General features: G+C 42.7%; 1 protein-coding gene across 2 annotated transcripts in view; it reads right to left on the reverse strand.

The window, feature by feature from the left end:
* Positions 1-27464, reverse strand: part of CUL1 (cullin 1) — a 107080-nt gene that overhangs the window by 16685 nt on the left and 62931 nt on the right. For both annotated transcript variants that reach the window (XM_060156453.1, XM_060156452.1), the window contains exons 3-9: positions 27099-27273; positions 24866-25033; positions 21723-21773; positions 21376-21466; positions 20535-20698; positions 14027-14189; positions 12539-12669 (exon numbers count right to left, since the gene is read on the reverse strand). In XM_060156453.1, coding sequence (XP_060012436.1) covers positions 12539-12669; positions 14027-14189; positions 20535-20698; positions 21376-21466; positions 21723-21773; positions 24866-25033; positions 27099-27273 — 943 coding nt within the window. The remainder of the gene's footprint in view (positions 1-12538; positions 12670-14026; positions 14190-20534; positions 20699-21375; positions 21467-21722; positions 21774-24865; positions 25034-27098; positions 27274-27464) is intronic.

Here is a 27464-nt window from a genome sequence, read left to right on the forward strand (position 1 = left end):
TCTGCAGCGACACAGAAGGAACACAGGGAGGGGCGCCAAAGGAGACAGTCCTGGGTCACAAGAAAGCAGAGGCCGACGCTGGGCGCCTGCTGCGCACCGGACGGCGCTGAGCCCGCTGAGGGCTGTCACTACGCTGCCGCGAGGCCAGTGCTCTTCGCATCCCCTCCTCACAGACGAAGAAACAAAGTCACAGGCAACCAGCCGGCCAAGGGCCTAAGCGGCGGCAGTCAGGCCCGGACACGGGCAGCCTGACTCCTGAGAGCCTCTGAGAAGGAAAGGGCCCAGGTGAGGGGTCGGGAAGACAGGCTGAGCCCGCGTGGTGCGCGCTGAGGGCACGGCGGCCAGCACGTCACAGAGGCAAGGCCTGGTGCGGGGGGCTTAAATGGTTTGCCAGCGTTTCCAAATTCCTCACAGGTGTTTCTCCTCGGGATTCAGGAACGAGAAACCAGAACTCCCCCAATTCTAGTTGTTCTGCATTTTTGTGACACTTGTTTTAAAATAATAATGAGTAACCATTAAGAGTAAATAATTTTTCTGTGACAGATAGGGTTATACTAAGAGTTTCAGAGGTTTTCTGTTAAAGATGTAATAAAAATGCCAGGATTATTATTATTACGAACAAATGATAACAAGATTATCGTTTCAATGACATGTAACGTGGCCTCTACCTGACAGACATTCGACAAAACATTAAAAGGGAATTTAACACAAAATAATTGCCAAACAAAAATCACTTAAAATACTGAAAGCCAACGCCACATGTGTTTAATGTCTAAAAATTATCTATCTTAAAACTCAGCACACACACAGCATTAACTGCTCCACCAGATAACCCAGCTCCCAGTTTCATGACAACTATTCCGGGTGCAGAAGAATCTCTTGCATTCTATATTAATGGTCTTATTCACAAGACTGCACCCAAAAGCATCTCTCAGTTGGCACACAGCGTACTTCATATAAGCTCATTTCTTTTTTCTAACAATGAAAAAATACTGTCCGCTTGACTTAATTTTGGTTTTGCCATTGAAATTGATATTGCTTTTGCCAATTCAGATTGCTTTCTGATTTCATGTCAAATTATTTCACATCATTCAAATTATTTTTCTCTCTGCATTTGTTCTTTTAAAGTATTTACAAAGAACTTTAATCTCTAGCAAGTATCTACACACCGGAAAATGCCAGCAAACATTATCGTGTAGTATTTGAATAAAGGAACATTAAAGGTTAACAGCGTTACCAAGAACCGCATATCAAAACTGCCAAGTTAAGGGCTTTGCTTCCAAAACTTGCTTTTTCTTGGAACACCACTCACAGGATTGATATAAAGTATATTATGTATACAAACAGGTTAGTTTTTATTTTATCTGCAAGAATGACTCACCCTTAGCAGCAGAGAGGGACACATGCACGTTTATACCTGGGCATCACCTACAAGGAAGACGGACCCACTGGGTGACACTGCTCCTCTACCTCACCCTGGCTCCCAGAGACGACCTGAAGCTTGGACTCCCCACATCAGCACCCCTCCCCTTGCCCTGGACCATCATCAATGGATTCCTTTGAATCAGGAAAGTCTCCACGGTGACCATTATGTTTACAGGAGAACTACAACGCTCTTCCGTTTTCTTGATTTCTTGACCAATTTTTCTCGGATCTAGGATTTGGAAAAACATAAATGTCCCCAAAAATGCCCAGCAGAATTGCCCATGGAAAGACAGCACTTCCCTAAGGGAACAGAAGTCTTCAGACTCCAATTCCAGATTCTTTCTGCTATACGAGAAGACTCAGCCAGGAGCCTGGCTGGTGAGAAGTGAGGGTGTGAACGGAACCCATTGAGGGAAGAGCGTGCCAAGGTACTGAGCCCTGGAGACTTGAATTTAGCATCTGAGATCCAGAGAGAAGCCACCTTGGAACCTGGCAAGGGCAGATGGAGATGGGAACACACAGGAATAACACAGAGGAGAGAAGTTAAGGAAGGAGCCGTCAGCAGTGCCAAACAGAGAAAAGACGTTCAAAAGGTGAGTGATTTAGCAACCAGGAGGTAAATGGCGGTCTCTTCACAGGGCACCAGATCGCAGGGTTAGACAAGCAACAGAGGTAAGGAGAGAGAAAAGATCAGCCGGATGAAATGCACGTTTTTTTCAAGAGCATGAAGATGTGAATTTCTGACATTAAAAAAAAAAAAAAAAAAAAGGAAAGCTCAGCTTGGTGCTCTGTGACGACCTAGATGGGTGGGATGGGGGTGGTGAGGGAGGTCCAAACGGGAGGGGATATAGGTATACATAGAGCTGATTCACTTCATTGTACAGCAGAAACTAACACAACATTGTAAAGCAATTATACTCCAATAGAAAAAAAAGGTAGTCAGTAACTGGCGTGATTACTCAATAGTACATGAGAGCTCTCTGCATATAAGAAACAGGACGCCTCTCAGGCTGGTCCCAGAGGGATCTCATCCAACTCCTACGTGATCGGTGTCTTTATTGCCAATGGCCGTCACATTCCTCTCCAGACCAGACCAGACCAGACGTCCCACTCGGTTCACACAACCTGCCGCGGACGCCTGGAGGGATCCCCAAACTCTGTGTGTCAGAGCCGGCCCCATCTCCTCCCTGGCTCTGCTGCTCTCTGGACCTCTCCCTTTCCATTTCTTTTGTTTCAACGTGTTATTGCAGAAAAGAGTCAAACATATTCAAAATTACGAAGAACAGGAAAACCCACCCCACGTATTCATCGTCCAGCTTCAACAATTATCCAACACAGATCCCGTCCATTACAGAGTCTAATTACTTAATTCCTTCTGTGTCCCCCCATCACCAGCCCGTGTCATTTCCATCTGAACCACTCTAACAAACTAACTGGTACACTAGCAACTCTTCTTCCTTTTAATCCATTTTCTACATGGTAGCGATTTTGTAAAAAAAGCAATCTGATCCCGTCAGTGTCCGGTTTTATTATAACCATCCTCCTGGGTTCGTCTTGCTCTTAGGACTAAGGTGCATCATCAACCTGGCCTTCGAGGTCTCCCATGGTCTGGCCAGCCCAGGCCCACCCTCGCAGGTTTACCTTGTGCCCTGCCCCCTCCTCCTGTCGTAGCCGACTGCGCGGTGGCCAGGACAGGTCTCTGCTCTGTCTGGGACCCCCACCTGGCCCAGGCAGCTCCAGCTCTTCTACTGGTCTCCAATACTTTCGGGGAACCTCCCTGAGCTTCCAGGACAGGCCAGGCTTCCCTGTTACACGAGCTCACCATCCCTGTGAGCTGCTCCAAGGGCGGCCTCCCTCGCCGGGCACGAGCTCAAGGGGCTCACCAGACTGCGCCTGCCTTGCCTCCTGTCCTTTGCCAACTCATTCTGAAATGGCCAAATCGGGAACAACCGTAATCATAACTGAATTACTACCTTTTATCCCACATGCTTCCACTAACAGGATAATTCTAAAAGCCCGTCTCACAGAGAGAAAACGCACTTTAGGAGCCTGACATAACTTCCACCTTACCCTTAGTTAAAGCAGAGAGGCGTGTGGGGCACGCCCAGAGGAGTGAGGCCAGTACCTCACGGGGAGCTGCTGCACGTCACGCAGGATTTCTCGGGGTCACTTGTGATCCTAAGGAATACTGTAATTCTGCCTCAAGAGGATACGGGGGCCACAGGCCTGGGGCCTCCACCTCACGCACGTGCATCGCACTCTCAGCCTGTGCGGCCTCCAGGGCCCCGGGCGGCACCCGGCCTCCTGTCCTCGTGGGGGACAGGCGGAGGCAGCACAGGCCACCCAGGGCCTTGTTCCACGAGGCCGACGTCCCCACCTCGGGGCTGCTTCTCTTCAAGAAGGAAAGGGAAAGAAATGTGTCTCAACTGACGAGAACACACCACGCCATCGTTCGGGGTCAGTGGAACTCTTCTTCCCCATAAGCATTAGCACTTCCCCTTTGGAGTCGCATCATCTCCAAGCAAAACACAGAGAAGCAAGAGGTTCAGAAAAAGAACAGTCCCAAACCACCGACTACACTCTGCCGATGACATGCGGGAGCTTCAACCCCAGCCCGGCGCCCCATCACTCAGCACTTTCTGAGGTGCCCCCCTCCGCTGCCAGCCTGTGTGCACTCAGGGTTTAAAAGTAATTTTGATATTACCTAATGAGCAAAAACCTCCAAAACCCAAACCAAAAAAACCAAACAGCCCCCTCCCCAAACTGGGAGAGAAATGGGAGGCCTCAAATACCATTCAGTATTCTAAGTCTCACATTTCCTTAATGGGCCTAAAAAAAGTAATTAATTTTTGGCTGCGTTGGGTCTTCGTTGCTGCACGTGGGCTTTCTCTAGTTGCGGCGAGCAGGGGCAACTCTTCGTTGCCGTGCGTGCGGGCTTCTCACCGCGGTGCCTTCTCTTGTTGCGGAGCACGGGCTCTAGGTGCGCAGGCTTCAGCAGTTGTGGCTCACGAGCTTCAGTAGTTGTGGCTCGCGGGCTCTAGAGCGCAGGCTCAGTAGCTGTGGCACATGGGCTCAGTAGTTGTGGCTCACGGGCTCTAAAGCGTAGGCTCAGTAGCTGTGGTGCACGGGATCAGTTGCTCTGCGGCATGCGGGATCTTCCCGGACCAGGGCTCGAACCCGTGGTCCCCTGCGTTGGCAGGTGGATTCCTGCGCCACCAGGGAAGTCCTTTAATGGGCTTTTCTTACTCCATCGCCTCAACTCTTTTGTTTAGATAAGCAGAAATCACTAGTTTTTCTGACTGAGAATGGTTTAAGTTTAAAATATCAAGACAAACAAACGTAGCAACTGAACCAGTGCTCTCCATTCCCACCACGTTAACCTCTGTCCACCTGCTACTTTCTGCTTCAGTCATTTTTCCTTATCTTAGGAGCCTCAGAGCGTAATGAACACATCTTTAATCTGATCATAACCTTCGGCCTCTGATAAACTTTCACAAATCCCTGACCTGAGTTACGTGACCGTGTGGGCTCCCATTTTTGACCCTGGCCCCTCATGCCCGCTCACCCCCTACCTTGCCCTGAACCCCAGGTGTGCCTGCAGCCAGCCCTTTGGTGTTGGTTACCCCGTAGATGGTGAGGCTCTAACTGACTAGACTTAGGTGCTGGGTGATCAAAGGCGAAAATATTAGTTCTTGAAAGTGGAACTACGTTAGACTTGCCAAGAAAAACTGTGTCTCCTCTAACTGAAAGAATGATGTTTCAGAAAGTAATACATGCATCAGCTCAGAAACAGGAGCAGCGTATACAGAAGGGAAGCGGGTGGGTGGTGGGTGGGCGGCCAGAGAAGTTCACGGGTCGCATGTGACTGGTCTTGAACCGGGCAGGGGCCACTTCAGGACGTACAGATACGCAGCAAAGACGAAGGCAAAATTAGTTTAACGTGGGGTATAAAGTCAGATTTGGGCAGGAAGAGGCTTCTACGATGGGTCTGCTTGTGAAAGGACTGGAGTTCTCCCTACAGTTGAAGGAGAGAAGGGTGTTTCCCGGATACACAAAGGATACAGTGAGTCTTTTCAGAGCCTGGTTATCTTAGACTAAAGATGGACATTTGTGTATTTTTTCCTTCAGAGAAAATGGTTACCCTCTTCATCTCACGGCAAAGACAGAAGACGAATTCATAAATTTAGCTGCGTGCTTTCTGAACCAATCTGCACTGTCACCAAGTATCAGCTCTTTATGTAATTAAAGTTGTAACCTGCTCCCTCCTCTTTCTCCTTTCCCACATCGACTGCACCAAAACTAGTACATTTCTTCCGTTTTGCTTTTTTTTTTAAGTTTTATTATGGAAAAATTTCAACATATTCAAAATAAGAAATAGTACAATCAGCTGGCATAATCCATCCCCAGCTTAAGGGGCGGCCTGCAGCTGTGACAGTCTAGGATCTTCTTATCCCGCCCTCTCCACGCTCTTTAAAGACACGATGGATATGGTCTCCATCTCCCTTGACCACACAAAGCCGGGTCACACTCCAAATGTAAAAGGTCCCCGAGCTAAAGTTTAGCTCTGCGTGGGTAATTTTCTTCTATTACCACCCACAGCAAGGTGGAGTCAGGACTGTTATTTAAGCTTTTTACTCCAGAAGAGAAAGGGAATCTTGGTTGTATAAATGAAACCCAAATCTGCCAGAGGCACCCAGCACTGTGTTACTCTGTTCGGTCTCGGGTAGGCTCACACACAAGTGAGTCCTCAATCCCAACCATGGAACTTTCTCGTAATTCTTTTTCGTAAGGGGTCCCAGACTCAGCCCCTTTGTCTTATACTGAAAAATTTGCTCGTCAGAGCTCCCTGATTTTACTTCTGCTTTTAGAACTCTCCGCTCTAACTGCTCCCTCTTACAAGCACTATCGCCGCGGCAGCCCTGGGCCGCTCCTGAAACGCCTCTCCGTCTCAGTACACCTTTGCCTCCAAAGCTGCAAGTAAACATTCACAACTTTGTGCCCCAGTCTGGTTCTGCAGCCCAACCTCCCACCGTCACACCAACAGCCCTGCTGGACATCGAAGCATCTACAAGCCCATTCTTGTTGGATTATATTTCAGTTCCAGTTAGACTGAGGTCACTAAATCAAGATACGGTTTCAAAGAGGACTTTGTGCTTATCTGTTGCCACTTCTGCCCTGAAGACAGAGTAATGAAACATTCTCTATACCTGATTTATGAAGCTTTCTTTGTAGGGAAGAACAATAGCACCCAGACTGCTGCAGAATCGTGTGTTAATTAAAAATTCAACATGGAACCAACTGTATTGGTCAAGCATTCACTAGCAGGTACTTACAAGTCTGTATTGACTCATTTCCTGAACTTTATTTTGCTATAAAACTGTGGCATTAGGGGAACTTATAAAGCCATCCAATGACTTGATATAGTATTTACTCTGTATTTACACAGATGACTTTCCACATAGCTGGTGTTCTCTTTAGGATGGGCCGTAAGGAAAGGTACCGTCAGTTCTGAATGCCGATAAAGTCATTCCTCTGAGCCACAGGCTCGTTCCCTAAGATCACTATGAATCAAGGAGTTGACTGTACTTCACAGTACTACCAACTGTCCTTTCCAGCAAGCTCTCTGTACTGATGGAAGACATCAGAGGCAAATTTGTAACCCACCTCTAATGAGAGACCAGACTTCACTGCACGCACTCTGAGTGCTATCCTACACTTAGCTTCCTTTGTGTTTCCAACCCTTATTTTGCTACTGTTTCATTTATCCTATTGTCTTTTACGTATTGTGTAAGCCGCCCTGAATCCTGCTGGCAACAGTGAGGAGTATAATTAAGACATAAGCAGACGGAGACCCTATTCTGTGTGAGGCACAGTGCTGAGCTGAGGCCATGAAGATGGATAAAGCCATCCCTGTAGAAGACATTTACACAGACATCTAAGATATACGGAGTGTGAATGTCATGTAAATTGTCCAACATGCTGCTATTTCAAAGGGGTGATCGAGAAAGCCTTCATGGAAGAAATGGCATTTGAGGGTACTGAAAGATAAAGGTGTTTAACACATAGGAAAAAAAGAAGGAATATGTCTAAGCAGACAGAAGAACCAGGAGGGTACAGCACGGCACACGTATGGAACTGGGAGTGCTTAAAAACGTTTCGACGATGGACATAATGAGAATGAAGAGTAAGGAGGATGAAACCAGAAAGGAGCTGGGGCGGCAGCAGGTGGCCCTTCCTCCTTGCCACCACGGTCATCGTCATTATCAACAATAACTACTTGCTGTATCAGACGCTAGTTCTAAAATTATAAAGAGTATCAAACCATAGTAAGGTGTCAGCTTTACTCTTAAGGAATTTATAATAGATGGAGTGACAAGAAACACAGAAGTTATACACAAATATACAGTGGCATTTGGGAGATTTTTCTAGATGCCCTAATGGTTTAGGATGAGGATACAACTACTTGGGCGGGAAGAGTCAGTGGAGAGCATTTTTTTTTTTTTTCAGAAAGTGGGATTTGAGCTGGCCTTCAAAAGCAGGATAAAAAGAGAAGGAAGGAAGGACCGCGTTCCAGGCAGAGAAGGTAGCATGTGTATAATGAACAAGGACGTGTTCTGCGGGGAATGAGGACAGAACAGTTTCACTGGAAGATGAGGTTCATGACAGTGGGAGCATATTAGAAGAGGATTTTGACTTAATATAATATGGAAGATTTAATATATTATTTTAGGGAAGAGGGGTTTTTTGTGCTTTATTTAAAGCAACGGATGAAGAACATGGAGTAAAACTGTTCACACATTGAGGAGTATTTTTGGAAGACGAAACTGCTAAGCAAGATGAGGGATGAACAGGAATGGGAGAGATGTAAGACCATCCAGAAATGAAGGGACGGGGCCTCGATTCCAAGGGCAGCTTTGGGACTAGGCAGGAAAAGCCTGGAGGGCCAAGGGACGCAGCACGTCCCCACTCCACTGACTCAGCAGAGAGGACTGGGTGGCGGCTACGCGCTGCTGGGGGTCGACAGGCTGGCTGCCCGCTGGTCCGAGAGGACCCCACAGCCATGCCCACATTCAGTAGGAAATGACCTGAGAAGACTCAGGTTGCCAGGGGCAGAGGGTGAGGCCGCGTGGCACATACTCCACAGCTGCCGCCGCCGTGCTAGGGAACCAAGGAAGGAAGATGTGAGCGTTAAAATGGCCCCGCGGTACAGTCACTAAAGCGGGCCGAGGAGGTCACGGAGACCCGAGAAGACCAAGTGAGATGCGATGAGTAGACAGCAGTGTGGCGGCACCGCGCACTGGGATCCTCGGCAGCAGAGGCAGCACAGGAAGGCCGTGACGCTTGCTGGATGAGCGGAAGTGACGTCAACGTCCTCTGCGGCCCCTGCTGGTCCTCTGAGTTTTACCACCAGCCAGCACCAGCCCTGGCTGCTTTGGTAGACGAAACGGCTGAGAACCCAGCACGGGGCCGCCCCACCACGGGCTGCAATCCTTTTAAATGAACACCTGAAGGTGCGGGCTCTGCTTTCAAGATGCTCCCCTCAACACCTAAGTGGACGGGCCCAACCTCCTCCTATATTTTAATACGGATTATTTTGCCTCCGTTACTACACTGCCAACAACTGAGCACACGTGTAGTGCCGCGGCCCGTCTACACAAGCACACGAGGTCTCTCAATGTTCGACTCCTGCCGGCCTGGAGGCAACGTGAAATGTGCTGATTCGCCCTGCTGCTGCCCCACTGTCTCCTTTCAGTCCAGAGGCCACACACGGGGTAACTTGCCTATGAAATAAACTTGCCGATTAAAAGAATTATCTGATCCTTTGTTCAGCTCTAAGCCTGTTTAAAACCCATCCTTGAAGAGTTCTTGTGTTTCCAAAGTTCTACTGCTGCCCCGACCAACAGGCCAATGGTGCCTGCGGCGCGGCCAGGCCCGAGTGCCCTCGGTCGCGAGCATCTCTCGAAGGCTGGAGAGAACGCCTCCTCGTGCTGCAATCTCACGTCACGGCGGGTGGGATGGACCCACACTGATCTGCTTCAGCCTGAAGCCCCGGTACCCCGAGAGGAGCCCTGATCCCGAGCTGCGTTCCCTGGTGTTCCCCGGCCTGGGTGCGGCGGGGCAGGTACAAGCAGCAGTGTGTCTAAAGACAGCACATGTGTTCAGGGTTTCAGCCACACTTCACAGGGCAAGACTGCCAGCTCCTCTTTGGGTCAAGAGAGGGGGACACCATGAGGGGGATTTCCCAGACACTGGTTACCCAGGAACAGCCATTATTCTCAAATCTGTTTTACCTGGAAAAAAAAAATGCCTTCAGAAAATCCTTAAGTAGATTTTGAAGTTTCTAACACAAAAATATTATTTGAATCACATTACAAGTGTGAAACCTGTACTAATTTCAGCCTAGGCCACACTGATTAGCAGTAAAACTTGTTTTCTAGCCAAACTGATGGGATAAATGGAATCATAGGACTAGATAACTTTTCAGCCCTTAAAAAAAATCATTTAAGCAGTGCCTTCTATGGCATTTAATAGATGAATTTAAATGATTCTCATATACTATGATTCAATTCAATTAGGTGAAAAACTTTAAAAACTGTCTTCAAAGTAATTAAACCCCACTTAAAATTAGGTACGATAATCGTAATTTTTTACTAATTCAACCAATCTCCTTTTTCTGCCGCTTTTTTTTTTTTCCAGCATTGATGGGTTTTGGAAAACCATCATGGTTTGGGTTACATCTTTTACGTTTACTACACATGTGATAAAAATGAATACCTACCTAAAATTATTTATGTTTTAGCAGCTGTATTTATTCTGTCTTACAATAAGCAGCTGCGAGTCAGGCTAAGACTGGCTACAAGTGCTCTCTCTGGAGCTTCTTCAAGTTTCCTGGGCTTTTACATCATTGGTGAGTAAAGGCAGCAGGTCCGACCCAGCCCGGAGAAGGTCGTAAAGAAATCCACGCGCCAGTCAGACGGCACCACGAACTTACAAGTCAACCGAAACTTCAGAGATGAGCCAATAAAATGGAAAACCAGGGAAAACTCCTTTTGCAGAAAATAGGAAAAGTATTTGTTTTCTTAAAGAAACTTTTCCTCACAAGAACAATTTAAAAAACCAGTTTCATGAGTTCAGTATAAAAACAGTTCCTATGGAAATAATAATTATAACGAATAATGTTATTTTTAAAATGTTTGACTTTTGAAAGTTAAGGCAGATGCAGTATAAATTTACCAAGTTATATATAATTATTCTTCATGGGGGAAAATCTTATTTTGATGTTTAAATACACGTGTATCAGTGGCTTACATCTAAGTAATAAAAATATTGTTTAGGGGACTTCCCTGGTGGTCCAGTGGTAAAGAATCCGCCTTACAATGCAGGGGGATGTGGGTTCAATCCCTGGTCAGGGAGCTAAGATCCCACATGCTGCAGGGCACCTAAGCCCACACACACCACAACTACTGAGCCCGCACGCCTCCACTAGAGAAGAGAAAACCCGCATGCCACAACTAGAGAGAAACCTGTGTGCCGTAAAGAAGACCCGATGCAGCCAAAAATAAATTAAATAAATAAATAGATAATAAATAAAAATATTGTTTAAAAGCTTAATTTCCAATAAAATATAACTGCTGGTAAATACAGTTTATTTTTGCTGTCTACTGCTGACAGACGAAGTCTCTACTAATAGAGGAATGATTTTACTTAGAAGCTGAACTTGTGCTTTAACTGCCATGAAAAGGTCAACTTCAGATTCAAGACTCACTGACCAAGTCAATCAGGCAGCTGACTGTATCCAAAAGAAAGAGAAAATGGTACTGGAGAATTACAACGTGATTATTTCTCCAACTAGAACCTTACTTGGTTTGGAAAAGATTGACATTAGAAGGAATATCCCATCATACCTATGAAAACAAAAGAGCAAGTTATCCTACTGATTTTTAATCTAACTATATTCACCTAGAACATGAGTCCCTAAGGCCAATCTCATATCTAACATTTAACAGTTTACGTGAAAAAGCGAAACCTGCTTCATTTATCGGCTATTCTAATCCATATCTGATGAAATAAGACTCGCCACCTTAACTCATTTGAAGGAAAGTCATTTAACTTGGTTCTGCTGCCCACACAGCCAAACCGGGTTTTGAATTAACGTCTGTGAAAACACCTTACGTTACTGAAAAGATAGCTTCATCAGGTCACCCCTTTTGAATCCCCTGTACATACCTGTGTCAGGTCCTTTAAAGGTGTGTTTACATTCTTCCCTCTAATATTTCATAGATGTGATAACAAGTGAGGCAGCAACCCCCATAATTAAAAGTAGAAAAGAGATCCCCAAAGATAACAGGAAAATAAAGACTTAAAAAAAGATACTAAAGATAGTACTGTTGAAATAATTAACACCAAACACAATAAAATCAGAGGTAAAAAGTTTTCTGATTCAGACCTAAGAACCAACTGTGTGTTCTAGAAGCTTTTCTTCTCCAACAGTTGTCCCAAACACTATCAAAATTAAAGTTCACAATAGGGACAAAACTGAAGACAACTTACCTGTCTCTTAGAAACACATGATACTTGCTATGTAAAATTATCAAGTGAATTACAGATAACCCAGCAGAGTATTCTTGTGCCTCCCGCAGTGGGGAGGGGGGTGTGTATGAGAAATGCCATACATTTCAGGGCCTTTCCAGGGCAAACAGCCCTGTGAGCTTCAATGGGAGGGCAGTACACAGACCGAAGTTCCTGCAAGGGGCAGCCTGTGGCCTGTGAGTGCCAGAGACAAGTCTCTAGGAGGCTTTAGCCTGTTCTTTCTATGGAATAATCTTCTCTCTTCTAGTGCAAGGAATGTAATTTTGAGAAGACATAAAGGAAAAAAGAATATCAAGAAATTAAACCCTTAATGCCTAAAAAGTGCCAGAGAAGAGTTTATGGAGATGTTTACTGAATAAAGATGCTTGTGAGCCTTCTATTTTAGAAAGCCAAAACAAGGTTCTCTATGAGAGTCTAGTGAAAATCTTACCCCTTGGATTTGTAGGTGGAGACACGAGACACACCTGCAGTCCGTGCGTGGGAATGGTTAGGCCCGACTGGTTTTCAGTTAAACAGTACTTACATTTAAAGCAGCTTCTCCACACTTTTCAATCGCTGCAAGACCCTGATTATGAATGTGTGTCTCCAGGAGTTTTTTCAATTCTCCCAGGCCATCCTGGATTCTGGATACAAGATTATACATGCGACCCAAATCTGAAAGAAGAAGGCGCCACACCTTTATGCACAGAAACAAACTCTGCATATCCATTCCACTAAGTAAGTGCTTACAGAGGTGAAAGGTACACTGGAATAAAACCACCGTGTTTTCACACCTTAATAATCAAATGCACTTAACTGTAACCAAATACTTTATATTTAGCATATGTATATTTAGCTGAAAGTAATAAGGAAGTCATGCTATTATAAAAGCATATTCGGGCTTCCCTGGTGGCGCAGTGGTTGAGAGTCTGCCTGCCGATGCAGGGGACACGGGTTCATGACCCGGTCTGGGAGGATCCCACATGCCACGGAGCGGCTGGGCCCGTGAGCCATGGCCGCTGAGCCTGTGTGTCCGGAGCCTGTGCTCCGCAGCGGGAGAGGCCACGGCAGTGAGAGACCCGCGTACTGCAAAAAAAAAAAAAAAAAAAAGCATATTCTCCCCCTTGCTAGGAGAAACTACTAATAGAGAAAGAAGATGATCAGGAACTACATCTGAGGCTTCCTAACATTTGAGATTCAGATATTATTTATGCCTGACACATAATAGGCACTCAAATATTACTTAAAAGAATGAATAAATTTAAGGACTATTTATGAATATCCATCCCAACTATACAAACAAATAAGTCACAAAAGGGTCCCCATATTCTTCACTTAATATATGTATGGCACATGGTTGATATATGAACACCAAAGAAAAATCCTGAATCCAAACACCAATCTTTTACTGAGCTCCTAACATGTCCCAGTAAAACAAGGGAGGGGCAAAGGAAATACTTCTGCAAAATTATAGCCTTCTCATCTTAAAGAATTTTCAGAAGAAACATACGCAAGAAAAAAATAACCAGGGGCTTCCCTGGTGGCGCAGTGGTTGAGAGTCTGCCTGCCGATGCAGGGGACACGGGTTCGTGCCCCAGTCCGGGAGGATCCCACGTGCCACGGAGCGGCTGGGCCCGTGAGCCATGGCCGCTGAGCCTGCGCGTCTGGAGCCTGTGCTCCACAACGGGAGAGGCCACAACAGTGAGAGGCACGCGTACTGCAAAAAAAAAAAACCCAAAAACAAACAAACAAAAAAAACCAGTGGTAGCATCACTTAATGCTAAGGTGTATGGAACAGGTTAGCCTCCAAACCAAAATGAAAAGACGCTCTTCCCCCAAAGTCACACCCCAAGCACACTGCAGAGGTCTGAAATCAACACACAAGGCACACACATGCACACACACAATCTCACACGTGAGTCTCTTAAAGAATGACTGGTGTTGGTAATGCTAACTGAGTCTAGAACTTCACACAATTTCAACATCACAGATCAGAATAAATACCCTTGTGTTTTGAATCTCAGTGGCTCACCTTCATTTTTGTCGGCATCCAATAAATTCTGAAACTCTGTGTGGAAAATCTCCAAGTGTTTCTCGATGAGCACCTGCTCGCACTTCCGGGCTAGCTCGTCCTGGGTGCTCTCGTGAAGGTAGACCTGGACTCTCCGCTGCTCCTCCAGCAAACGAGCCTCCGCCTGTGGGAATTAATTCAAGTCAGAGGTTTGGGTTTGCTTTTTAAAAACTGCTAACAAAAATAGCAGCAAATTAGGGCTTCCCTGGTGGCGCAGTGGTTGAGAGTCTGCCTGCTAATGTAGGGGACATGGGTTCGAGCCCTGGTCTGGGAGGATCCCACATGCCGCGGAGCAACTAGGCCCCTGAGCCACAACTACTGAGCCTGCGCGTCTGGAGCCTGTGCTCCGCAACAAAAGAGGCCGCGATAGTGAGAGGCCCGTGCACCGCGATGAAGAGTGGCCCCCGCTTGCCACAACTAGAGAAAGCCCTCACACAGAAACGAAGACCCAACACAGCAAAAATAAATTAATTAATAAACTCCTCCCCCCAACATCTTCTTAAAAAAAAAGAAAAAGAAATTTCAATGATCTCGCATTATTCAGGTAACCTGAATAAAGAGTGAAAAACTATATTTTGTATTATAAAAATGCCAGTACTTCCCAAAATGATTTTTTTTTTTTTTTTGCGGTACACGGGCCTCTCACTGTTGTGGCCCCTCCCGTTGCGGAGCACAGGCTCTGGACGCGCACGCTCAGCGGCCATGGCTCACGGGCCCAGCCGCTCCGCGGCACGTGGGATTCTCCCAGACTGGGGCACGAACCCGTGTCCCCTGCAACGGCAGGCGGACTTCCAACCACTGCGCCATTAGGGAAGCTCCCAAAATGATTTTTTAATTTGGCATAATTTTGGAGAAATCTAGAAAAATTCAAATGGAAGAATAAACATCCAAGAGCCAAAAAAACAAAATGAAAAAATGACTGGGCAGGACTTGCGCTGTCAAAAATTACTAATAGGACAATAGTTTCAACTGCAGAAATTTAAACCTTACTGCACATTCTAAATAGAGTTAAATGTGAAAAACAAAATAAACTTGGAAAATATCTGTAGTATATATCAAAAGGTCAATATCCTTAATATATAATAATCTCTGAAAAATCAATAAGTATGTGCAAATAAAAACATGGGAAAGGAAAAGGAACAATTTGCAAAGTAAGAAATACTTGAAGATTCTGATAAGATATAATTTGTTATATTATTTGGTTAATGGAATACTGCTATCCAGTAAATAGAAAATACATTAATGTAATAAATTAGTGGGGGAAAATAGTTATTAAAAAAACCTATAGGGCTTCCCTGGTGGCACAGTGATTAAAGAATCTGCTGGCCAATGCAGGAGACACGGGTTCGAGCCCTGGTCCAGGAAGATCCCACATGCCACGGAGCAACTAAGCCCGTGTGCCACAACTACGAAGCCCGTGCTCCGCAACAAGAGAAGCCACCGCAATGAGAAGCCTGCGCCCTGCAACGAAGAGTAGCCCCGGCTCTCTGCAACTAGAGAAAGCCGACACACAGCAACGAAGACCCAGCGCAGCCAAAAATAAATAAATAAAAACAAAACAAAACCCTACAGCATTACTCCAATTTGGTGTTTACGCGCACACTTGAGCAAGTGTCCCAAGTTTGTGCAGGTTTATGCTATTTGTATTTCCCTGCAAGTCTACAGTTGTGTGTTTTCTTTCCTGATTACAAAGCTATTTTAAAAAACAATAAAAGATCTTTCTGTGCTTTAACTCTGAAGTTCCAAGCCTCTGCTCCTTCATATCTAGTATTTCATTAAGCCTGATACCTCAAGAAATAAAGCTGGTGAAATACAGGACATGCAAACCAAAAAGCACCACTTTTTCTCGAGGTTATACCTGTTTCCTGGAAGAACATAATACCCTGGCAGCAAAAAGTCATCTCTTAAAAACTTTTCTCTCCCCTAAAATGAAAGGTAAAGCTTTGGTATCACTGCTGATTCACTCTCTGGGGGACATTGGCTTTCCATCCCCTGTACTACAAAAAAACAGTAGCACTCTACAGACTCTTCCTGCAGGGGCCGAGAGGGAAGAGCAAACTGGTCCCTAAGTGATCACAAAAGCCAGAGGGGCTCAGCAGTTGTTTACACAGCAGTCCCCCCTTATCTACGGGGGATATGTTCCAAGACCCCCCAGTGGATGCCTGAAACTGTGAACCCTATAGGTACTATGTTATGTTTTTTCCTATACATACATACCTATGAGAAAGTTTAATTTACAAATTAGGTACAGTAAGAGATTAGCAACAACGATAAAGTAGAACAATTATAACAATATAATGTAATAAAAGTTATGTTTAATGCCTTTTCCATCTTAACTGGGCACATGTCATGCACTGTGGCCATAACGTCAATTTGAGGTGTGACAGCAAAACTAGCACAAATTTTCCTTCTTCACAATTTCATGGAGAGACAATTTATTCTCACCACAGATCTTAGCAACCTTTTCCTTATTAAGTTGAGAACTTCCTCCTTTTTACTTAAAGGAAGCACTTTATGGCTTCTCTTTAGCGTATCTGAATTGCTACTCTGGTGCTTTGGGGCCACTTTTAAGTACAATAAGGGCTATGTGATCTCAAGCACTGCGGACGACGGTCGATCTGATCACCTGGTCGATGAAGAGACTAACAGGGGAGATGCTATGGACAAAGGTATGATTCAAGGGCAAGATTCCATCATGCTACTCAGAACGACATATTTCAATACATACAATTTAAAGCTTATGGACTGTTTATTTCTGGAACTTTCCATTTAATATTTTTCGGACTGAGGTTGACTGTGGGTAACTGAAACTGTGAATAAGGTGGGACTACTGTCCACAGGCCTACTTCCTTTTACTGCGATTCACAGATACTGCTTTTTTAAAAACAAAACAGAAACTGAAGGACTGTGGGTAGAGCAAGTGTGTCAGCACCGTGTCTTCAACAGCCTTTGCTCACTTTGGGTCTCGGTGCCACATGCTGGTAATTCTCAAAATATTTAAACGTTTTCATTATTATTATTTGTTATGCTGATCTGTGATCAGTGATCTTTGATGCTGCTATTATAATTGTTTTGGCATCATTTAGCAATAAAGTTTTTTAAAATTAAGGTATGTAAATTGCTGTTTTTGACATAACGCTATTCTCCACATTTCATAAACTACAGTATGGCGTTATGCCCTGGGAAACCAAAAAATCCGAGTGACTTGCTTTCTCGCAGTGGTCTGAACCTGAGCCTGCAGTGTCTCTGAGGTTGATGAAAAACCCAAGGTCCTGGGTGTTATGTCATTAGGTTTTAGGAAGGACAGTCATGTACATTCTTTGTTAACTTGAAGGCAAATAAGCTCTTGATCAGCACTGTACTTGGCAGATAATTACATCAGAACACCCAGATCAAATTCAGAATGACTAAATAAAGTTAAGCAATTAAAGACTGTTCCTATTAATTCTATTAGCATCAGTATGCAGGAAAAACAAAATGAAAAAAAAAAGCAAGCAAATTAATGAAATAAGGTATATTTATTTTTAAAGTTTTAAAAAATGACATTAGAAACCTAGAAGAGTCACACTTTTTTTCGTAGCTCAGATGAGACAGTAAGATATGCTAAGACACTAATATGGCTCAGGGGTGTTCATTCATCAAAGTCATCAGTAGAAGGAAAGCCAAAGATTCTCAACTGTTTCCACTAAAAGATTCCTAACAACACAGAAATGGGAACATAGACCCCTCCAGGGAATTTGCACACCTAGCCCAAACTGGCTGTTAAAAGCAGAGTATTTCTTGAAAGTTCATGCTTTATCTCAATATTGTTCATGAGTTTTGTACTCTACTTCCTGATAGAATGTTTTAATATAAAGGTAATTTCTTAAGTTATTGAATAAAATGTGCCACAATTTATCCCATGGTTTTGCATATTCTCAGGCATATACTGAAGGTTCTAAACAATGTATGTGTGTAATACCAAACACTTATATCATGTTTGCTCTTTGCCAAGCATCAAATAATATATAATAATAATAATGATAATAATAAATTATCCCCATTTTATAGATGAGGAAACTGAGGAACAGAAAGGTTAAGGTCAACTCCCTAGTAAATGCTGGAGTAGGGATTTTAAATTAGACCCATAGCTCAGTTTGAGATGCAAGGCTATAGCTATAGGTAAGGGTAGAATTGTTCACACGGTTAAATTCCAATTTTATGCTCACAGAGTCTCTGCATTATGGACTTTCAGAATGGATGGATGTCATGTTTGGTAAGATCCAACCAGATCTGGGCCAAACCTTTAACGCCTCTAGGAAGAAATCCCCTCTAAGAGAGCAAGGATGCCGGAAGCATGCTCTCTGTTGAAGGCAGAGCTCACACTGGGTTGAAACTATCCAGGCCATTGGAAATGTTTGCTCCTCAAGCTGCCTTTGGTTCCAGGTCCGATTTTTTTTTTTTTAATAACCATACGCGGGCCTCTCACTGTTGTGGCCTCTCCCGTTGCGGAGCACAGGCTCCGGACGCGCAGGCTCAGCGGCCACGGCTCACGGGCCCAGCCGCTCCGCGGCATGTGGGATCTTCCCGGACCGGGGCACGAACCCGTGTCCCCTGCATCGGCAGGCGGACTCTCAACCACTGCGCCACCAGGGAAGCCCCCCGGTCCGATTTTAAAAGCAGATTTCCCTGTTTTGGGAGTGCTGACGTAGCTCTGGCCTACGAAGCGGATTTCCTTGTACCAAAGCACTACTACCTTCCTGGTTGTGGAGAGCAGGTAGCTGCAATTCACTAAGTAGTCTGCAAATTGAAAAGGCCTGAACCACGCTTGTGGATGTGTACCCCGATAAAAGGCCCCACTTTTAAAAACATACACAGTTTTAAAAGGATCACCATATATAGTAGAGTTCAATAAAATATGTCTTTATGCAAACTACACTCTGCCAAAATGAAAAAATGAAGTAACAGGCAATGCTTAGATTTAAAACAGATTTGTCAGGCGGCTGTTAGAAACTCTCCGTAAGCTGGTTAGGTTCCAGACCGGCACACAAAAGCTAATGTAATCCGTAAGTATACACAAGGAACCATCACTACTCCAAGTATGATACTTCTTCTTCTTTTTTTTTTTTTTTGCGGTACGCGGGCCTCTCACTGCCGTGGCCTCTCCCGCCGCGGAGCACAGGCTCCGGACGCGCAGGCTCAGCGGCCATGGCTCACGGGCCCAGCCGCTCCACAGCATGTGGGATCCTCCCGGACCGGGGCACGAACCCACATCCCCTGCATCGGCAGGCGGATTCTCAACCACTGCGCCACCAGGGAAGTCCCCCAAGTATAATATTTCTGAAGCGTTCCACTTTTGTTAGGTTTTGAGGTATCAGAAATTTGTTTGTCAAGGACTTTCAGCTTCAAACTTGTAAGGGCCACTTATAATCGCTATCTCTTATGGGAAAATGCACTTGGAATGTCACAAACAAATTGGGGAGGACCTTCTCTACATGGTTAGAAGGGAGAGCTGTTTGTTGCTCTTTCTGACTTACTAACTTTCGATCTCAGCACATGGAGAAAGTGATTCTGCAGTGCATTTCCTCTCCAAGCAAACAGAATAAAGGGAAAAAAGCAGGTGTCAGACACAGTCAGCCCCAGACTCCCTGGAAGTCTCCTTGCCCGTCTCAGTCAGCAGTCATAGCCTGTGGGCAAAATCCTGCCTGTAAGTAAACTTTTATCGGAACACCGCGGCACTCACTGTTTAGATGTTGCCGTGGCTGCTTCTGCGCTACAACGGCAGAGCTGAACAGTTGCAAGAGAGACCACATGTGCACAAGGTCTAAAATATTTACCATCTGGCCCTTCATAGAAAGTTTGCTACCTCCTGACTTAGGTCACTCCTCAGAGCGTAAGTCTGGGATACCTGTATTCCCAAGAAGGAGAACGAAGAATAATTCCACTAGAACTTCACTGTAACATCACTTAATGTAGAAAAAGATTTACGATACAGACACCGATCTTGGATTTTTTCTTGTCTAAGACTTTGATCCTGTTCTCTCAGAAGGACTTCTCCTCTAATGCAAACTTGAAGACTGTGTTATATAGATTTTTAGGGGATATTTCAGAAGCAAAAAAGCAAAAGCTTAAAGTTTGCAAATATTTGTTTCTTAAAAACTAGTTTCTCGTTGACGTGAGACCGTGGCTCCCGTTAGATACACATATACATTCTATTGTAGTAGAGACAGTTCAAAACACGAAAGTCATACAGCTATTACGGTTATATCCTCCGATCAGTAAGGAGAACATTGAGCCATGATTATCAAATTAATTTATAAAAGCTCCTTGGTGAACTGGGAGAAACGATCTGCACCTGCTACAGACACTACAAGATAACAGTACCTAAGAAATGACTTTGAAGAAAGTTGCATATATTAAAAAGAATAATTCATCTGAGCAGCAGTAACTTTTAACTTAAGCCTACTTTAAGTACTATGTTTAAGCTTACCTTTTTCATGTATTCAGTAACCGGGTTCTGCTGCAAGAATTCGGTGCTCTCTCTGGTATAAAATCTCTCTGTGTCAGCCAAAAACTGAGATTCAAAGGATTCTTTGTACACTGTTAGCGTTGGGCCCTTCGCAAAGGCATCATCTTCATTCAGTCCCAGTTCCACTGGAAGTAAATAGGAACTACATTTCAACTGCCCTATTTTTGGTTATATTTTAAGGAATATACTTAGGGGTGGCATTCAGTTTAAGTTATGCTTAAAAGGTAAGAATAAAACAACAGGGCATAAGGCAAATCTGTTATTCACTGGTAGTAAAGTATACTTTCAATAAAAGAAAAAAGAAAAAAGTCCAAGACACACAAAAGCAAGTAATTCTGATGGATGGCCAGGCACGTTCCAAGTTATCATGAAGTTCATTCAGAGAACGTTTATATTTCTAAAAGCTTACAAGAAGGAAGAATGCCTAATTCTAAACTTTCAAAGAAATACAATGCTACCTAAGCTTTTGAAATACTGTATTACTCAATCTGTTATCATTCGGCTCCATTAATGACACTCTAGCATATAAATCCAGTAATTCAGTATGAGACCAGAAAAGAAAAGAATTCAAATGTCAAATGTCTAGTCCATCAAAATTTCCTTAGGGCACAAAGATCAAACAATTTTTATAATGGGTAAAATCAAACCGAATCACACTGACATAAAGAGAATTATGAGTACCTTTGTAAATGCTAACAATATTCTTGATAATACTAAACTATCTGAAAATAAATCTATTGGAGCATTGTTATGTAATTGTCACTTGATATACAACTGAATAAATTAAAGGGAAATTGTTTACCATAAGACTGTACAACTCCGCTTATCAGTCTTGTATTGATGGTTTCACCATTTCTTTCCTTTTCAATCAGTTTTAAAACAGCATTTGTTACCTTTAGAAAGGATATAGGAAGAAAACATGTAGATTACAGACTACAGTATGTATTGGGCTGGCCAAAAAGTTCGTTCGGGTTTTTAGCCAACCCAACATTATGTTACTACATAGCTCTTAAACATTAGAATCCATTAAATGCAAGATGAGAGGCACTCTTAGGACATCCCAAAGGAGTGAGGAAGACAATGGCTAAGAAATGAAATCTGGAAGGGGTTTCAAAAGGAAAACATGCACACACTCACACAAGTAGGTACCTGTTTATTCAATGGCCTGAAAAGACAGTCTCTCCAAGTCACCAATGCAAGCTGGATGAAAAGAAAAAGGAACAGTATTAAATGGCTATACTTTTACTATGCTTTTTCCAAAGCTGAAGTCATAGGAAATAGCCTGAATCCTAGATTACATGTATCAATATTTCTAGATTATAAACTTGGTGAAAATCATTGTGATGAAATCAGAGAGCCATTCTCTTAACAACTTCAAAAGGTATCAAAGTACAGACGTTTATTAGCTCACATTTTAATAGTTGAGAGAAAAAGAAAATCTGGATTTTAGGAGAACACACATATTAGCCTAAAGGGCAACGGTGGATTTAATGTATAAAATTGTTCTCTGACTCAAATGTATGTTTTGACCTAACACATTTAAGAAAGATTTATCATAGTTTACCATTTATCATAGTTTCCTAATACTCAGTAAAATAAATAATAGATCTTAAATATCGAGTAAGTTCTGTATGTTTATCATGGTGTTTTATGTTACATGGATGCATACAACTGTAAACGCATCAAACTGTACATCTTAAATGAATCAGTTTATTATACATAAATTATTCAAATTTCCCATTGTACTAGTATGTGTGCGTATGATGCATTTTTAAAAGTTTTGGAACTTCTCAATAGAGGTTATGTCAGAAAGTTACTGTAAAATGTTCCCCCAAAGGGAAATGTTACAATTCATATATGGTTTTTAAACTGTTGAGAAAGGTATTATTCAGTTAAGTTCAAACTCAAATTTATAACAATTTAACACTCAAATACAAACTGCTGAGAAATTAATTTAAAGGTAAATGCTATCAGTCTTATTTTCCGCCAAATTTAACCATAGATAAAACTGGGTTTATGTAAGATAATACAGTTCTGAAAAGGTTATGTGTAAATTTAATTTACAAAATGAAAAAGTTTCTACCAAAAAAAGGGCAATCTGAAAGCACTATTTAAGAGAAAAATATTTTTAGTAAAGCATGAACAATATATACTCAAGTACTACTAGAATAAAAAGGTTATTTCAGAATTAGGAATTATGCTACCAAAAAAGACTCCGGGAAGAAAGAGTCTTATTTTTCAGGAAAAATACACCCTGTGGGGCGCGGTCTGAAGGTAACTCTCCCTGTGCAAACTGGCCGCTGCTCCTCTTCCCACACTCCTCAGACCTGTCAGTGCAGGGGGAGGCAAGGCAAACGCAACGTGTGGCCATCAACTTCCAGTAAAGATACTGCACCTTTCAAACATTTTTCTAAGTTAAGACAGCACTAGGCAGACCTCATTTGACTTGGGATAATTCGTCACTTTGAAGGAAGAAAGGCAAGATAAGAAAGCAGGACTGAAGGTAAACCAGAGAAAGTTCAGGACAGATTCAGGGAAGAAGTCCTGCTGAATTCCTTTAACGTGTTAATAATGGAATTAGTTTACGCGCTCTGGTTGACTGGAAAGGAAACCCACAGCTTTCTATAATTGAAGAGAAAGACAAAATTATCAGGGAAAAAAGTAGATCTTTATAGTTCATGACAAAGCATCCCCGTCTTCTGGAGAGTCTGGAAAATGCAATGAGGCATCACTGCACAAGAACTGTTCCATGTGTCAACTGATATTCGAGCTTTAAATGAATTCAACAGGCTCCCTGCGAGAGCAGGCAAAGGAAATACTGTTTCTAGAGAGACGTGTTAACTGGCCTTTGCTGTGAGTTATGGCTGCGTATTGCATTTCCAAACTGACTACAGCATTTAGGGATGTAGAAACTACGAATTTTGAAAGTAAAAAAAAAAAAAAAGGAAGAAAGAAAAGGAAAAAAAGCAGTCAAATCTTGAAAACAGTACACAAAAAAGTTTAAAGACTATAATAATTTTGGGGAGTATGTGATGTTATTATAGCGCATCTATATGGTGTTTTAGGTCAAGCAGCCAAGAGGCAATCAACGAAAATCACGCTGATTCCTACACTGACAACTTTCAGTCTCGAGAAAGCATCTGTAAGTGGAAAAGAAAAGGTGGACTACGAGAGACTCAAATCAAAACACTAAACCTAGAAAGTTCTGTTAAAATTATATAACAAAGTACCATTATGAAGCAATAACCGTTTGGTATAGAAACTGAGCTACACAAATAATAAAATAATAAAAGTGTGTCATGCATCTATGGCACATTTCTTTTAATTAAATTTGCCAAAAGCAAAGCAACAAAGCATTGCTATTATAGCAACATTCTTGGATATGGAGATAATCTCATTATGCAGAACCTGACATTTTAACACCACTCGTTCAAAAAAGGTACTGTCTGTATATCTGAGAGCCTACTATGAACAGACAGACTGTTCTGTTGTTCTGAGTCCTCCCTTGACTGGTTCTCAAACTCGACAGTGCATCAGAATCACCTGGAGGGCTTGCTAAAAACACTGCTGGGCCCCAGCTCCAGAGTCTCTAGTTAAGTCAGTCTAGGCTGAGGCCCAATTACTTGCATTTCTAACAAGTTCCCAGGTAATACTGATGCTGCAAGTTTGGAGACCACACTTTGAAAACCAGTGAGCCTGGAAAAAGCTCCCTTGACTGAAGAAACATACTAATGAAGGTGATTTAACAATTCAAATTTTGCCTCTTCAAAATTTATTTCCATGCAGTCTTAAAAAAAAACCCTCAATTCTGAATTCTGTTAAGTGTCATGACTCCTATTACTTCGTATATTGAGTGGGCAGAATGGAATTTCACATCACAGTCCCCTCGTGAAGCAGTTTCCCAGACCCCAGAAGACCGTGGATGGCTGATCACTGAGGCTCGAGTCCCAAGCAAGGGACCCGCTTTGCCTGCTGCGGCCGGGATGCAGGACTTGCTGTGCTAAAACGGGGACAGCTCCGGGCTCGGCCTGATGGTCGGTCAGATAATTGAAGAAGAAACTTTTAATAAGTAAATGCAGAAGCGTGCAGGCTGTATTTTAGAACTCCAATTACTCATCCTTCTCTTTTCTCGCCACAAAATATCTAAGGGCCATTTATTGATCAATTAAAACAAAGGGAGTTATAGCTCACCAGTCTGAAAACTGCTTACTATTTGCCTAGATCTCCTACTGGGAAGGAAGATGTGTCCCTAAGAAAACACACATTTGAAAGGTGTGTAAAAAAAATCTTACGGAGTAGATTTCATAGATTCCTTTCCGTCCTTCGTCACACTCGCGGCGAACCCAGTGTCTATTGAGGTAGGCACAAATCCCATTCAGCACCTTGCTTGAAAACCGGTAGTCTTCCCACTGTTGAGTGTAGAACTTCAGTACACTCTCATCCATCAAATCTTCTCCGTCCTAAAGACAAGTTCACTAGAGCTTTAAGATGACTAATTTGTCACATGATAAATCAGAGATAAAAGTTAACTGAAACAAATCTATTGCATTAGGATACACTGATGTGTATGGCTTCAGATGGGTTCTTTGGATTATTCTGTATACAAAACATGCTCATTTACTATAAATTCTCACAAGAAAGTAGCTCATGAGGATTAGACTAAAGAGAATTTTAATGGAAATTCTTTGATCTCAAACTAGAACATTTTTCATGGTATTAATATGCATATACATTCATAAAAAGACTGAACTTTTTAGAATATGAGGGTAATTCCTTTATATTAACAAATGAGGAATTCACCTCAACTTACTCCTATTTTTGATATTTTCTGTTAAAAAATTAATTAAAATGTCCAATTAACAATTTAGACCACGGGGCTGATACTCTTCCATTTTTTAATGCATCTTCTTCATTCATTAAATTTACTTAAAAATTATAAAAATCTATAGCTCTCTGTGGTAATCTGCTGCATTTTTGTAAAAATAAAGTATACAGTATAATGGTGCAATATTTCTTCTTTAACAAGGCCTCACGAGGAAAATGTTCATTTACCAAATTATTTTTACTGAAATGTCTACAACTTAAACCACAAATTTTTATTTGAAGGACAGTAACTTGAAATTTTTTCTTAGGTATTAATGACATCTACAAAGTTAGGTCTTACCCTTTAAAAATGGGGCATTAAATTGCAGTATAATTAAAACGTGCCGTAGCAGAAGAGCACTCCAGGGGGAGCTGGGAGAGGGCAGCCCCCTCCATGAACTAAGGGCCTGGGGCCGTCCCTGAACTTCTCAGAAGCTCCATAAATACACGCTGCACGAGTGATCCGACAAGCCACGTGAAAACCTGACCGTATCTGGATACAACCAAATCTGTGTTCATTTAAATAACAAGAAACGAACCCGAACATGTAAAGCTAAGCTATTCTGGATTATAGTAGATGACCATTTTTAGAATGCAAAAATAATATCGCTGATGGCATGGCTGTCAATACCTTTCAAAACACAATACACTGTTCCTCACTTCAATACTAAACAAGAATAATTAATTCCAGTGTTCACTTTACAAAGTGTTGTGAACAAAAGCAAGGAGGACACAGTGGCTTCATCAAGACTGCTTAGGAACGTGGAAAATAATACCATCTTAGTCACGATTTGTGGTCAGTCGATTATGGTCTGTTAAAATGATGTTAAGTTTCCAATTACCTTGTAAAATATATTAAGAAAAACAAATGTGGCATGCTGAAGTTTTCTGCCTGTTATCTGTGTAAATAAAAAATCTTTCAAGTATATACACAGAGTGTGCAGACTTCCCAGGGTACACACCCTACGTAATGTGCGTAGCACCAGATGAAGAAGCCACTTGCCCATCCTGTGGCTGGATGGAAGGCATCACACTGCCTTTGTTACAGAGGATGGAGACTGAGGAAGAAAAAGGCAGAAGATGAAGGGGAAAAACCACATCACTGTCCAAGCAAAAGGCTCAGAGCAGGAGGAATGAATGTTCGTGGCGAAACCCACCCAGCCAAGGGCACAATTTCATTATAGTTCTGAAATGTACCATAAGGCCATGTAGAAAAGGCAAGAACACATTGGAAAATGTGATTACCAAAGGCTGGATAACCTTACAGTCTTTTATACATTTTGATACAGAACAGCACATTGGGTTCAAAATACAATACAGGTAATCTGACTTCATAATCATATGCTTTAAAAAGGTTCATCAATCTCTAGCCACCAAATACCAAATGGTTAGTAATTGAAGGAAAGTACTACTATGGTGAAAGGCTATCAAAAACTTCTAATTTAACAAATCAAAGAACAGAATATGGGCTTATGAAGATTTCATCTTCACAACAGGTAAATGACTAAGCAAGAGCAAAACATCTTCAGGCACACGTCAACGCCAAAAACAATGAAACAATGACAGTGAAAGATTTAACTTATCAATAGAATCATTATTTCACTACCTTTTCTGTTTTTACATTCTTTTATAAATGCTCAGTATACATATAAAACATCTTACCTTCAGAAGATTTGTCAAGTAATTCTTCAAAAATTCTTTAAGCCGTTTGTACAATTCCAAGCCAACAAACTGAGCTCCCCCCGGCGTCTGCCCCTTTTTTGATTTAGAAGGAGGGACACCAGCCCCTCGAGCCTGGTTTGACTGGTGAACACTCGTGCAGTAGTTATAAACGTGACTTGGAGAAAAGTCAAGGAAATCAACAGGCATCATCAATGTCAACAGTGATTAATACGAACATATTTTCTTATAAGATACTTCAGTATCAATGTTTCCCATGTATCAACCAAAACCTGTTAAAGTTAGAGTGGAAAAAAGATCCCATTCACACACCAATAAAGCTAAGAGTCAGCCAGCCAAGGAGGATGG

The sequence above is a fragment of the Lagenorhynchus albirostris genome, chromosome 8 (genome assembly GCF_949774975.1).
Source record: "Lagenorhynchus albirostris chromosome 8, mLagAlb1.1, whole genome shotgun sequence".
In the NCBI taxonomy this organism is placed as follows: Eukaryota; Metazoa; Chordata; class Mammalia; order Artiodactyla; family Delphinidae; genus Lagenorhynchus; species Lagenorhynchus albirostris.